At 40.5% G+C, this 13,450-nt stretch overlaps 2 protein-coding genes across 2 annotated transcripts in view; both read left to right on the top strand.

The window, feature by feature from the left end:
* tmeff1a (transmembrane protein with EGF-like and two follistatin-like domains 1a) overlaps nt 1-4,588 on the top strand; it is a 29,060-nt gene extending 24,472 nt beyond the window's left edge. The window contains exons 7-10 of the mRNA XM_062481762.1: nt 899-970; nt 1,753-1,870; nt 2,239-2,400; nt 2,890-4,588. Coding sequence (XP_062337746.1) covers nt 899-970; nt 1,753-1,870; nt 2,239-2,400; nt 2,890-2,974 — 437 coding nt within the window. The 3' untranslated portion in view covers nt 2,975-4,588. The remainder of the gene's footprint in view (nt 1-898; nt 971-1,752; nt 1,871-2,238; nt 2,401-2,889) is intronic.
* Nucleotides 4,589-6,772: 2,184 nt separating this feature from the next.
* cavin4a (caveolae associated protein 4a) lies at nt 6,773-11,529 on the top strand. The gene is made up of 2 exons (XM_062482033.1): nt 6,773-7,419; nt 10,561-11,529. The coding sequence occupies exons 1-2, from the start codon at nt 7,042-7,044 to the stop codon at nt 11,200-11,202; spliced, it is 1,020 nt and encodes a 339-aa protein (XP_062338017.1). The 5' UTR covers nt 6,773-7,041; the 3' UTR covers nt 11,203-11,529.
* Nucleotides 11,530-13,450: the final 1,921 nt, after the last annotated feature.

Raw genomic sequence — 13,450 nt, 5'->3', positions numbered from 1 at the left:
CCAAGAACAAGCAGGAACTGAAGACAGTTGCAGTAGAGGCCTGGCAGAGCATCACCAGGGACGAAACCCAGCGTCTGGTGATGTCTATGGGTTCCAGACTTCAGGCTGTCATTGACTGCAAAGGATTTGCAACCAAGTATTAAAAGTGACAATTAGATTTATGATTATGTTAGTTTGTCAAATTATTTTTGGTCCCTTAAAAAGGGGGGGGGCCACATATAAAATGTGTTGTAATTCCTACACCGTTCACCTGATTTGGATGTAAATACCCTGAAATTAAAGCTGAAAGTCTGCACTTAAAGCACATATTGATTGTTTCATTTCAAATCCATTGTGGTGGTATACAGAGCCAAAATGATGAAAATTGTGTCAATGTCCAAATATTTATGGACCTAACTGTACATCCTAAATCTAAAGAGATGCCCGAACATGAAATCACGACTCACAAAATATGCTGTATTATACAGTATCAACTACTACAGCATTAGTTTTCAGTACCATGTATATGTAGAGTTGACACAAACTGTTATCAAGTGTGGGCTGAATATGATGAACGTGAAGGAACCAACTCTCACAGAACAGCAGCTATGCCAGGATGTGGTGAATATGTGTTAGAATTCCTCAGTCCTTGTTTAATTTTGACATGCTTCCTGTAACCCATGGACCACAAAATGTCAACATTCAGTTAACATTGACAGTACCCAAACATTGGTGTTGCCTACTGTTAAATCAACTTTAGTGTGGCAGTCTTGTCTGTGTATATATACATACAGGAGTGTATATATACATACGTTTATGTATATAAACATACAATACGTATGTACACTGTCTATACATACAAAATGTGTGTACAGACAGTATTTACTGATATCCTATGTATATTATTTCTGCACAACAGATAAAGAGAAAATAGGGAAGAGTGATGATGGAGTCCCGAAGATTGATCGTTCATTCAAGCCGGATCATACAGGTAAGAAAATGATCGTGGGCTTGTGAAGGTATAACCATATGAAGACAGAACTCAAATGAAACATACAATGGCCGGGTTTCCCAGATTCGTTAAGAAGCTCTTAACGCTAAGAGCTTCTTAAGAGCGTTCTAAGAACGCTCTAGAACGCTCTTAGAACGCTCCTAAGAAGCGCTTAGCGTTAAGAGCTTCTTAACGAATCTGGGAAACCCGGCCAATGACACTAGTACTGTACATGGACCATAAGTATACCCTGAAGCCTGTTATTCTGATGATCAATGCCGAGATTAAACATAATTTAATAGAACACAGGACTTCATTTTCATGTATTCTTTCTGTGCTAAATCTCTCCTGGGAGTGAATTTCAATAAAGCCTGAGTCCTTGAATCAATAGACTAAATAATGCTGCACAGTCTTATGGCGCTAATAAAGGCCAGTAACAGTGCTAGACATATTATATTAATCGGTTATGGAAATTAATGAGGAAAATGGCCCTGTAATTATCACATCCAGTGATTCTAAATGCTGCAATCTAAATGCTCATAGTTACTCATTGAAAGGTTCCAGGGTTATGTTGTACATATATAAATGTGGCTGTATATTCAGAGGAGTATTTATCTGTGTAGCTTCCAGACAATATATGAAACCATTTTACTGTGACACAATTAGGCTAGTATTAACAATACTACCTACACAACATTAAGATCCCTATTTGGTCTTTAAAAGCCCGGTCAGCGTTCATTCAGCGTTGTCTCATAAATCTCACGTGACCTCTGACTCCACAGACAAGTCCGACCCAGGGGACGGCTTCTACGCTGGGATGCCCATCCCCTGTACTGAGAGCTTCGCTGGCTTCTGTGTGCATGGGACCTGTGAGATCCAGTACAACACAGCCACCTGCAGGTCTGTCCTGTGTGGTCACCTCCTTCTCCCTCATCTCATCTCACTGACTGACTGCTGCAAAGGCACTTTGCTAAGCATCAATAAAGACGTGGATGGACTTTTAATTCAATCCACTTCAATTGATACAGACCCAGGCCTTATTTTCAGATATAACCTTTTTTTTTATTAATTACTAAATAAACAAATAACAAGTGCATTTCACTTTTTTTATGATCAGGAGTTTCCAATTGTCATTGATGTATACTGTACTATAACCTGCAATAAATGAAAAAAATGACACTTGTTTCTGCAATGCAATAACATGTGTCAGTACCCTCATCTCAAGCTCTCATGTTAAATCCACTGTTTTTCTTGTGAATGTGGCATAGATGTGACTCCGGATACAAGGGCGTCCAATGTGAAGAGCCCCAGGACTTCAACATCCTGTACGTTGTGCCTAGCGGACAGAAGCTCCACTACGTCCTCATCGCCGCCATCATCGGAGCCGTGCAGATCGCCATCATTGTTGCCGTGGTGATGTGCATTACGAGGTAGGTGGCATGGCAGCTTATGTCTCCCTTTGAGGCCTCATATTTTAATCTTTCACATTCTTGTGGGATAAAATGGAAGCTAAATAATGTTACTAGTATGAGGCCAAAGGCGTGATGCGTTAAACTGTGACAAATACATGTTTGGGTAACATGTGTATTCTACAGACAAACCTACCCTACACAGTTTCAATTGTGAAATAACTTGTACCACTTAATCATGATGAAGTGTAACTACATAGAAGTTCCTATGTAACTACAATGTTGTTACTATAGCTATTGAATTGTAGTTTCATGTTAGTTCATGTAACCTTAAGGTAAAGTGTTGCCATGCGCTTTAATGTGGTCTAAGAATACAATAGAACATTGAGTAAAACACTGACATCCATGGTGAAAATCATCCATCCAAACACACATTTAAACCAAGCGTCCCTGCAATGTCCATTTTTTACAGAGCAGTCTATGTAATTTGACTGTTGCTTTGTTTTGCAGGAAATGCCCAAAAAACAACAGGGGCCGTCGACAAAAACAAAACATTGGACATTTCTCATCAGACACTAATTCCAGGATGGTATAGCTCATGTTTTTGACAGTTTTTTTCTTACAGTGTGGAATACCATTTTTATGTAAGATGTGTCATTTTATTATTATTTTTTTTCTGGATAACAAAAAAGAAGAAAGAGGATATTTTTTTCAGGGGCCTTACTTTTCATTTTCTCTGATGGATGTGCACTGTAGCTTATCTTGTTGCACTGTTGTGACAGGCCAGTACAGCAGCCTACCGGTACGAGGAAACTGGTGACAAGACTGCTTGGTTCTTTACCTTCAACATTTCCCTTCTTTTTATTACTCTTTTTTAATTACTTTGAATGATTTTTTTTCTTCAGATTATGGTTCCATTGACAAATACACATATGATTACATGGAAACGTATGCCTCTTTGGAATGTGATATTTATTGAAAACAATTCTTTCTGAGCCCCTCCCACTCCCCATTGTTCTCTTTTTATCTCTTTTTACAAATGATGTGCAGCTGATCACCAAATGCAGTTTTTATTTCATGAGTGAGGGGTCAGCCAGCCAGATGGATGTTTACAAGTATTCTATGATATGTAATTAAATTTTAAAGAATACACTGTGTTTAACAAGCTAATAATATATAATTTTGTTTTTTACTTAATGCTTATGTTCTTTTTTTATTATTAATATTTAGAAGATTCTTTTTCAAATTCTAGTTACTGTAAATCGCATGACTTGTGAAACTGTTTTCTGTGATGTAGATTTAACTTAAAGAAAAGCTGACAGTCCTAAAGCCTCCATCCTGAAGCTACCGATCCGATTATTCCAGCACATTATAGTTGTCTTCCCATGTAGATATGGGTCTATTTCGGTTTGTCGGTAGCAGAGATGCGAAGAGTATTGGACAATTTGCCAGTGAGAAAAATGGAATGTGTAATGCTTAAAATGAGTCTCCTGTCTCTTCAAACCACAGTTGTAGACATCATCTCTCGTTAACTTCAAAGTACCTTACTGCTCAAGTTTTACTGGTGAGACATGAAAATGGATTGTAAAGTGACAAGGCAGCATTTTACCTGTCTTGGTATTTAATCTTCTTATCACAGAATTGTAATGGAGGATATGTTGGCTTGGATGGAGCAATGTTAGTTCATGTAAAGGAATTGAAGGACTGCACATTGAGGTACATCATCCCTTTATGGTAGATTTTATGTTGTAAAAGACCTTGTAGGTTGCTGGATAATGGATGCAAGCAAGGCTTTTTTCTGAATGTGAGGACACGTGAGTTCTATTGTCACAGTTCTTAATTCCCCCTCTCAAAATGTATTCCGAAACAGATCAAATGTAACATTCACAACACCAATGAATTTTTTATGGCAGAATAAATAAAAAAAAGGGAATTGAAGACTTCCGAGGTTGAAATGTGTCATGCTTAACCATCAAGTTGAGTGTGTTTGTGTTCTGTAATTCCATTTTGGGGCCTTCATGTAACTGTCTTAGTCTGCGTTCTTCTGGTCTTAAGTCTTTGAGCAAAGTGTTTGTACTTGTTGTTGACCATCCCAGCTGTGACTATAAATGTGACTAGAATGTGTTTGACATGTTGTTGTTATTCTGCATGTAGGACTTTATCTGCCATTTTTGTCCCCCAAAAAAATAAAACAGAAGTGTTTTTTTCATGTCATGTATATGTCTCATATATGCTGTTGCATTCAACCATGATTTCTTAACCAACAAGTACATATTATTTACTGGTCATTTCTACTACATGCTGCATTTTACCTTCAAAGTTAAACCACACAGGATGTTTTTTGTCTTCATATCTAACCAACGTGTATAGCCAATATGGTGTGTATTCGGTGTGCGTTTGTGTGTATGACTGGAGCGTGTTTGTCGTATGTCCGCAGTGACAGAGATGAATGAGATGACCTTCTCTCCACCAATGGGACTGGCCACCAGAGACGCTTCCTTCCACTCTGCAAAAAATGGAAAATGGCTTATCTGCTGTTTTTCCAGTAAAGAGAGATACGTTCTAAACACTGCGGCATCTGTCTGGTCCCACACAGGTACAGCATCCTAGTTCATCTGTCTGGTCCCACACAGGTACATCATCCTAGTTCATCTGTCTGGTCCCACACAGGTACATCATCCTAGTTCATCTGTCTGGTCCCATACAAGTATATCATCCTAGTTCATCTCAATCCCACCCCATCCCCTTCCCCATTCAGAAACATTACTACACAATAATTGTGTCTGTATCAAATTGTGACACCCAAGGATAAACATGGCCTATATAGCAATATAATCGGAACCCCCCACAAATTCCCTCACTCCCCCCTTCCCGGTTCAAACCACAGGAAGAGAGGAGTTTGATCATTAATTGGCACTCATATATAATTAAAACTACTGGATGCTGGAAGTATGAATGGGGTCAAAATGTCTGAGCACTCATTATGAAAATAGACCAAAGTGAGGCTGTGTTGTGGTGACTGGAAAGGTGTGTGAGGTGGGAGGACTATAAAGATATGTTTTTTATTGGGGTCTGGTGAGTGGGGGGGGGTGTGTAGGCTCAGACACAGCTCCAGTGTAATTATAGACGGGTGTGGCATGAAGGAGGAGGGGAGGGGGGGGGGGGTTAGGCGCTGAGGCAGCTGCTGGCTTCAGTTGAGGCTATTCCCCTCTTGAGGGATGGGTGAGGAACAGGAACTTGCTCTCTGATTGGGGGAGGGTGCTATAATGCATGAGGAAGGGGGGCTGTAAGGTGAGGTTGGGGGGCGGAGGTTCGTCCTCAAGGCAGTCTCAAGCCACTAGTTTCAGGGGGAGGTGGTGGGGCCCTCGCTTTCTGACCTTTTGACTGTGAGGAAATCAATGGAGATAGGACCTCTGGGCAAGGCAGGGGGATGTGAGCCTATAACAAGTGGAAGGTAAAGGCAGGGGGATGTGAGCCTATAACAAGTGGAAGGTAAAGGCAGGGGGATGTGAGCCTATAACAAGTGGAAGGTAAAGGCAGGGGGATGTGAGCCTATAACAAGTGGAAGGTAAAGGAACAGTAGAACGATGAGATGGTTTGGAGGCAGAACAGGACTTGAAACAATTCATTATTGTTCTGATTTATTTGACTGAAACTGTTCCTGTCTGGAACACAAGTAGTGAATTTACAGTTCAAGGAATTATCAGATGACTGATACATATTTAAGTAAAAAGGTTGAGTGCATTTTTTATTGAAGTTGTGTGCTTGTAATATTAGAAATGGTTTGAGCACAATGGGAATTTAAGTTTCAATTGAAAGTGTTAGAAGTGACTTATTGTAAATCTGCCCACAATGAGCACTTTGAACAAACAGCTGTTTAGTGATGTCAATGAAATGGCGCCACTTTAATACTTTGATACCACTGTAGTAGAAGGTAGTGAGTGGACAACAGAAAGGGGCTCTGATCTCACTCTCATCCCATGTGTGGACTCTGCTGCCCTGGGGAATGTAAAAAGGCCGACACTACAACGTTTAATCCTGCTATCATTTCAGCAATGTGTGTAACCATGGCTGGCAACCACAGCACTGTCCTTCCGTCTGTCATTAGCACACTTCAGATGGACACTAAAGTTGCTGCTGACATACATAACACGCAGCTGCATACACATATATCTAAAGGCGATAGCACCACTTGTTGAATAGAAAATTATGAATTATTCTGAGTCTCACCGAGTGGGCAGGAAGGGAGTTTCTATCATCCCCCTTCTTTGCATCTTCCCAAAATGTCGTAAGTGTCAACTTACCAAATGAGTATTTATATCTGCATGGTGTGTACTGGCATTGCTGCACCCCTTTCTCTCTCCAGCCCCCCGCCCCCAGGTCTGATTGCTGGGAACAGGTCCACTCTTGATCCTGTGCTCTAGACCTGAGTTGGGTTACTGTGGAAAGGAGTCGCCTCTCTCTGGTGTCTGAACCAGCAACCCCCATGGTGCAGCAGCCCTCCGTGCTCATTATAATAAAATCCAAGACCATCAACTTCTTGGCACAGCCCCTGTGAGAAGTTGTACTTTCTGCGACACACCGACTGAACCGCTCCCAACCTTTCGAGAGACCCTTTAACATTTCTTCCGAGACGTTTTGCTTTTCTTCCGAGACGCTTCAATGGATCACAAGCTGGAGGTTCTGGGGGTGGAGGACGAGGCCGGAAACCCCATCAGTGCCCTCACCATCCTGTCCCTGCTGGAGCGGGTGGCGGGCATCATCGACAACGTCCAGTCTGGCCAGCAGCGCATGGAGGAACGCCAGTTGGACCTGGAGACCAACATCAAGGCCATCCAGGGCGACGTGCTGAAGCTGGCCAAGGAGCACGGCTCCACCAGCGGCACGGTGGAGAAGCTGCTGCAGAAGACACGCAAGGTCAGCGCCAACGTTAAGGAGGTGCGCACACGCGTGGAGAAGCAGAATTCCCGCGTCAAGAAGGTAGAGGTCACACAGGAGGAACTCCTGACTCGCAACAAGTTCCGCGTCGTCATCTATCAGGTAACTTTTCTGCCAGTGGGTTTGAATAATATGGCACTCATGCAACAACAACAAAAATGACAGGCAAGCTAACAGTTGTCAAAAACTTGCAACGACATTTCGAGAATAAACACAAATTCTCAAGTTGTAAAAATCGTATTCTCATGGAGTTCATATGTGACCCCAAGTAGCAACCCCTTCTTTGTTGAGTAACGCAATTTAGGGAAGGTGTAGTGACTTGGTTCTAGGGGGTCAGAAGCAGGAGATTCACCTCATGCCCATAGGACTCAAGCTATCTTTATCAGAGTTATTCATTGTGGGGGACTTCCATTAGTCAGAGCTGACTTCTTTTGTTTGAGAACTGGACACCACTTGAGAGCCTGTCTCTTCAAATGACTGGTTTCACTTCTGGTTTCTGGTCTGAGAGTCTGAAAGTTCGGACTGATGGTTACCCAGATTGCAGAGTGCCATCAAGTCAACTGACTGACTACAAAACATTAACCTCTGCACATATAGAATACATCTAAAACACCAGACACGACACTCCTAAAGCATTGGTTTCGTTACAGTCGTTGAATAGAAAGGTGCCATAGACAAACCCTCTGGTCTGAAGTAAAAATAAGAGATCGAGCTCTTATTTAAAAGACTTCCTGACTTTATAATAGTAATGAGAGCACTCTGTGCTTTCCCCTGGAAGCAGCTGCTGTGTGTCCCTGACAGAGTGGCCTATTCTGGGAGACATGGCATGCTACTCACTACCAGTGGGGACACGATAAACTGGCATCGAAAATAAGGTTCTGCCGTGCCCTTCTGATGTGAAGAGATGACACCAGCCAACATCTGTGACCCGCCAATGGGTCAGTCTCTCAGTAGGCAATGGAGAGGGCTATTCCACCATTAAGGAACAGTTCCCAAAAGTAATATTAATTCATTGTGAAATAATGAATAATGTGGGCTGGCAAATAGCTAATTCCACGGTATGATCCCATACCATGGAAATGAATGGGGCACAATTGGTCTCTATTACAAAATGTGGTCTGTAACATTTGATGTCATTTGATCTTCTTAATGTGCCTCTGGGCCTTTTATGTTAGAGATAGGTCTAGTCATTTAGTAACACCATTAGTTTGATGGAAAACCATGAAGCTTGACTAAAGTTTAAGGCTGTAGGTTAGCTTTTGTAAGGGATAATTTTTTGGAGCTAATTACAATAGTAGCCCTATATTACCACAAATAGTCTACATACAGTTGGAATTACAAGCCTAGTGATCATTTAGAGAGTTGAACAGTACAGCGAATCTCATCTTGCCTGAAAGAGAGACAGACTTAGTGTAGGATTTCAACATGACTAATTTGCTGTCAGTTATTCCGAGGGCCCGTCTTGCTGGGCATACATCTCCTAATATAGTGCTTTAGCCTATGACACAGCAATGGCTCTATTGGTTCCGTTAGTTAAGAAGCAATGACTGTTCACTGATCCATGGTCAGAAGCATTGGAAAAGCATGGTTAAGGATGAATAAGAGGATACAGCAATCAACATTCACCCTGCATGAACCAGGAAGTAATAGGAAAGAGATAAATGACTTGTTTTATAGTGATTTATAATGAGACTGACACACTTACGACCAGAACAAATGTTGCGGCAAGATAAACAAAAAAGTCTAATAATGTGATAAATCATGTTTAATTATAAATCGCGTTGAGCGTGTTGTTGAACGTGAACAACAGAAATGTGGGGTTACATGAATAAACCCTTAAAGACAGCTCTTTTTACCCACCATTAAAAAAAACTGAAAAGCCATGCATGAAAAGAAATGATGCACACTATCAAAAGAACTTTAAGACACAAAAATCCTTCAGCCGAATATAGAGGAATAATTGAATGTGCCTATACTTGAGTTCATGTAACCATGCCAACGGAGGAAACAACAAAGTCAACCTCCTTGAGCCTTCTGTTGAAGGTTCTTTCATCAGAAGGACTGTTGCACTGATCGATCAACATAAATAGGGCTTTACTATTATAAAACATTAGTGATAATCAAGTAATGAAATGAATACACATCCTGGTCCATGTTCCCTGGTGGTGTAATTATTGTGTCATCCACAGAGTCTGGGCATGGACCGACGAGTACTCCTCTTGATTAATGACCGTGATCCTGGCTGGTGTCTGGGTCTTAATTAGGATTAATTGGGTCTCAGATTCAAAGTCACCTGCAGTACCTAGCAAGTGTTCATTAGAAATAGACGCTACTTAATCAAGAATTCAATTTGCCATAAAAAACATATCCTGAGACTGTCTTATCATCTGACACTGTGAATGCAAACATACAGTACAGTTCTGTACTGTATGTTTGCAGGTGACATTTCATAATGCAAAGGAAGTCATTTTGGCTTGTTATAATTAGAAGAATCAATTACATTTTCTTTACAAGTTTCTCTCTTTGCCATCCATGTCGAGTAAGTCACAGAGAACATCCATTCATAGATTTGATGTGGCTGCTGACAGTCATGATATCTTGTGGTCTGTGTTGAGAAACAGATATCCCCACAGAGAGTGGATGCTTGATACCACTCATGGTATGGCCTGGTTAATGGCATGACATATATAGCACAGCAGAACCTATACTGTTGCAAACTTTCTACGCTGCAAGGACAAACTCGAAGACATTTTAGGCATTCAAAAGAACAGAAAACGATCAGTGGAAAGGACAAAAAACAAAAAACTAACACAGGCTTGTAAAGAGCGTAACATTAAAGATTTCATGGCACTCTCATGAGAAAATGATAAAACCTGGCAACATACAGAATGCAATAACAATGGGGCTCCCATCTTTGAAGATATCACTTACACAACCCCAGCGTCTCCTGTTTTTCCATCACATTTGAGACTTTATAGGTCAATCATTTAACCACTGCAACGGATCAGTAGAGAAAGACGGTTCTGACCTCTGACCCCTTCATATTGTTCACATTGGCTGTGACTCCCAATGCCACCCTTATTCCAGGCTAAAAAACACATTTTACAACCTGAGATATCCACTGTTAATTCAGTGAGGCGCCAGTTCTGAATGTTTCTGTAAAATTAAATAAAACAACATAAAATAAAACACTCAAAACAGCAGGTAACGGTTGCTTTACCAAATGTATTTGCCTTTCTCTAGGGGCAGCATGAGATCCCCTCGGTAGCAGTGACAAAGACTCCCAAGGGAGCCATTGGGATGGAGGCCCTGGAGATTGAACCGGACACCTACGACATCCCCGCCGACATCTCCTCGGATGAGGAGTACATGGTGGTGGAGGAGGCCGACTCGACAAGGGCTACACGCCTGAAAAAGTCCGGTATGAAGGGCATTGAGAGCATCAAGGCTGCCTTCTCCAAGGAGGGCATGACCAAGACCAAGGACAACCTGGGCACCAAATTTCATAACCTGGGCGAGAAGGTGGTGCCACCCGAAAAGAGGGAGAAAATGCACCAGGCTGGCGAACGCCTCAAACAGTCCGGGGAGAGGCTGAAGGAGAACATCGCCAAGAAGGCCCCTACCAAGGAGTCCTTCCGGATCAAGCTAAAGAAGGAAAGGACTGTGGCGGAGGGCCAGGAGGGAGCCGAGGGTGCTGAGGAGGCAGAGGCGGTGACGCCAACCAAGGGAAGGAAAAGCCCAGGAGTCACCTACACCGAGGTGGTGACAGAAACCAAGAGGGAAGGCCCTGTGGAGGAGCCTGCCGCTATCCGGATAGGAGAGGAAGGAAATTTCAGTGTGGAGGCAGTTGATGAGGGGAAGGAGGATGAGTATGAGAGGAAGTAGAAGTCTGCCTGGGATGTGGCTCCAACACACTCAAGTCACTCAACATAAAGGTGGAAATAAAAGTTGAGCTTGCAGTGAATTGCAAGTCAGAGGGTCTGCGATCAAAGACAGACATTTCACTTCATAACTATTTGAAACAAAAAGGTGCTTGGATATAGATTTTGAGCATCCTTTGAAGGGGCTATCCTTTTTGTAACTTGGTCAGTGAATATAACTGGTACAGTAGTTAAAGATAGTATTATTAGTGAGCTTTTACATGTATCTTATTATTTACATTATGGGTCACATGAAGACTTTCAAAAACAGTTTTTTTCATGGAATAAATTACCTGCAGTACCTAGCAAGTGTTCATTAGAAATAGAGAGACGCTACTTAATTAAGAATTCATTTAAGATGAATTTAAGTCAGGAAGCCAAATACCAAGATGTGTGACTGGTGTAAAGAGGTTTCTTTGTGATGAATGTTCAAACAAGCATCGGCAAGTTGGAATGTATTTTAAACAAGTTGGCTGGAAAGAGAAAGAAAATTATTAACTAAAGGGGAAAAAAGCTACACAGCTTGCGATTTTATTGAGGATTCTGAATGTCAAGGAAAGTTTTGTATGATATCAATCTTAAATCAGAATGTAAAATGTTGTACATAGCAAAACCATAATCATGTAATCATCAAGACAGATCTCAGCTGGTCTCTGAAGAGTCTGGAAAAGTAAGGCTATATTAAGTTAAATAAACAACAGACTGGGCTCTGTATGTTTAAAATTCATTGATTCACCAGGTATCAGTGGTAGATTAGTGAATTAGTATAATAAATTGCTGTGGTTGATATGTGGTTAAATGGAAGCCACAAAACAGTATAACATTAGGTTGATTTAAAATATCTAAAAACTTTCTACAATAGCAAACACTTGGATTAAGAAAGTGTTAGAATTGCATGTATTGTAACTGTAGGTCTGAAATCCCATGGAGAGCTGGTTAAGTTTGAGTTGAGAACAAGTTATTGAAGTTGTCCAAGAAAGTATGCACAGTTTAAGAGTATAGATTCACGTAATATGTGCAGATAATCCTGAAATGCATGTTTTATCGATAGTGTTATTGCGTTATTTTAGGAAAGTACAAAGGGAATGATTAATGGTTATTGTTCTGTTTCTGGCACTAAGACTTGTTCAATAAATTATTGGCCATTTTAATCAATGTTGTTGAATGAATATACTAATATTTACTGATTTTACAGACGGTTCTCATTTGACAGCGTTTACAGTGTGTTTACATCATCCCCTTCATTACTAAAGTTACTATGGCAACGCAACTCCACAGTGAATACAATGTAATCAACAATTGAAATAATTAATCATAAAGTGTTATTCAAAAGGGCCTCGACTGTTGATCTACAAAATATTATGCAGTACTATACCAGATAGATGTTAACAAACTACTTCTCCCAAGCAAATGTGTCTTATTCTGTAAACATCTACTGTACTTGGGAACTGTGATGTGCATTGGCGACCACAGAAAAGAATGTTCTTACCCAAATGTTTAGATCTTGCCATGTAGTTTGGATTTATTCGGTCCATAAACATTGTCAGGGAGATGCAAAGAGTCATTGGTCTGTACCACTAGATAAGCATTTAATTTGACAAAATACTTCCTTTCTCTTATTATAACTTTTAGTTTTAGTTTTAGCAAGCCCTAATAACCTTCTCCAACTATTGTTAAATTTTTATTTAAATCAACATGAAAACACTGTAGGAACTGTTCTATTATTACAATACTTTCTATTGTCACATGTTTTATGTCCATTGGGAAGATCTTTTCTTTCATGGCTACGCAAGAATATACAGACTTTTATAATAAAATGCACATTTATATGTATGAACTGTAAATGTGCAAATTTGATGTAAAATCTTGGGCTGGTTTGAGGTGTACTGTAACATAACATTAGTTTTTCCTTCAAGATGATGTGGAATGAAATGTCCTGCTTGCTAGTTTTGATTCTATAGGGCATACTATATGATGGATCAATGGTATTGTATGTTTGTGATTTTGTGTATGCTTTAATGACAACAAGCAAGAACTGCCATTGATGTGCACTGTACAAGCAGATCTGACGGTTCATTATGGCTTTGTTTTTGTATAAATAAACGTAAAATGCAGTAGTCAACTCTCATGGGAATTATTATAAAAGCTTCTCTTCACAATCTTTGCAAATGTAACTAATCAACTGCAAGCCTATTAAATAATAATCTTTGCAA

Source organism: Osmerus eperlanus, chromosome 16 (assembly GCF_963692335.1).
Source record: "Osmerus eperlanus chromosome 16, fOsmEpe2.1, whole genome shotgun sequence".
Taxonomy (NCBI): Eukaryota; Metazoa; Chordata; class Actinopteri; order Osmeriformes; family Osmeridae; genus Osmerus; species Osmerus eperlanus.
The sequence above is the reverse complement of the archived record's forward strand: the minus strand, read 5'-3'. Positions and strand labels throughout refer to the sequence as shown.

What these genes read in the sequence shown, in the direction of transcription:
- cavin4a (XM_062482033.1), top strand. Translation starts at nt 7,042, where the DNA reads ATGGATCACAAGCTGGAGGTTCTGGGGGTGGAGGACGAGGCCGGAAAC. An exon ending in TCCGCGTCGTCATCTATCAG is followed by an intron (nt 7,420 to 10,560) that starts GTAACTTTTCTG and finishes GCCTTTCTCTAG; the next exon opens with GGGCAGCATGAGATCCCCTC.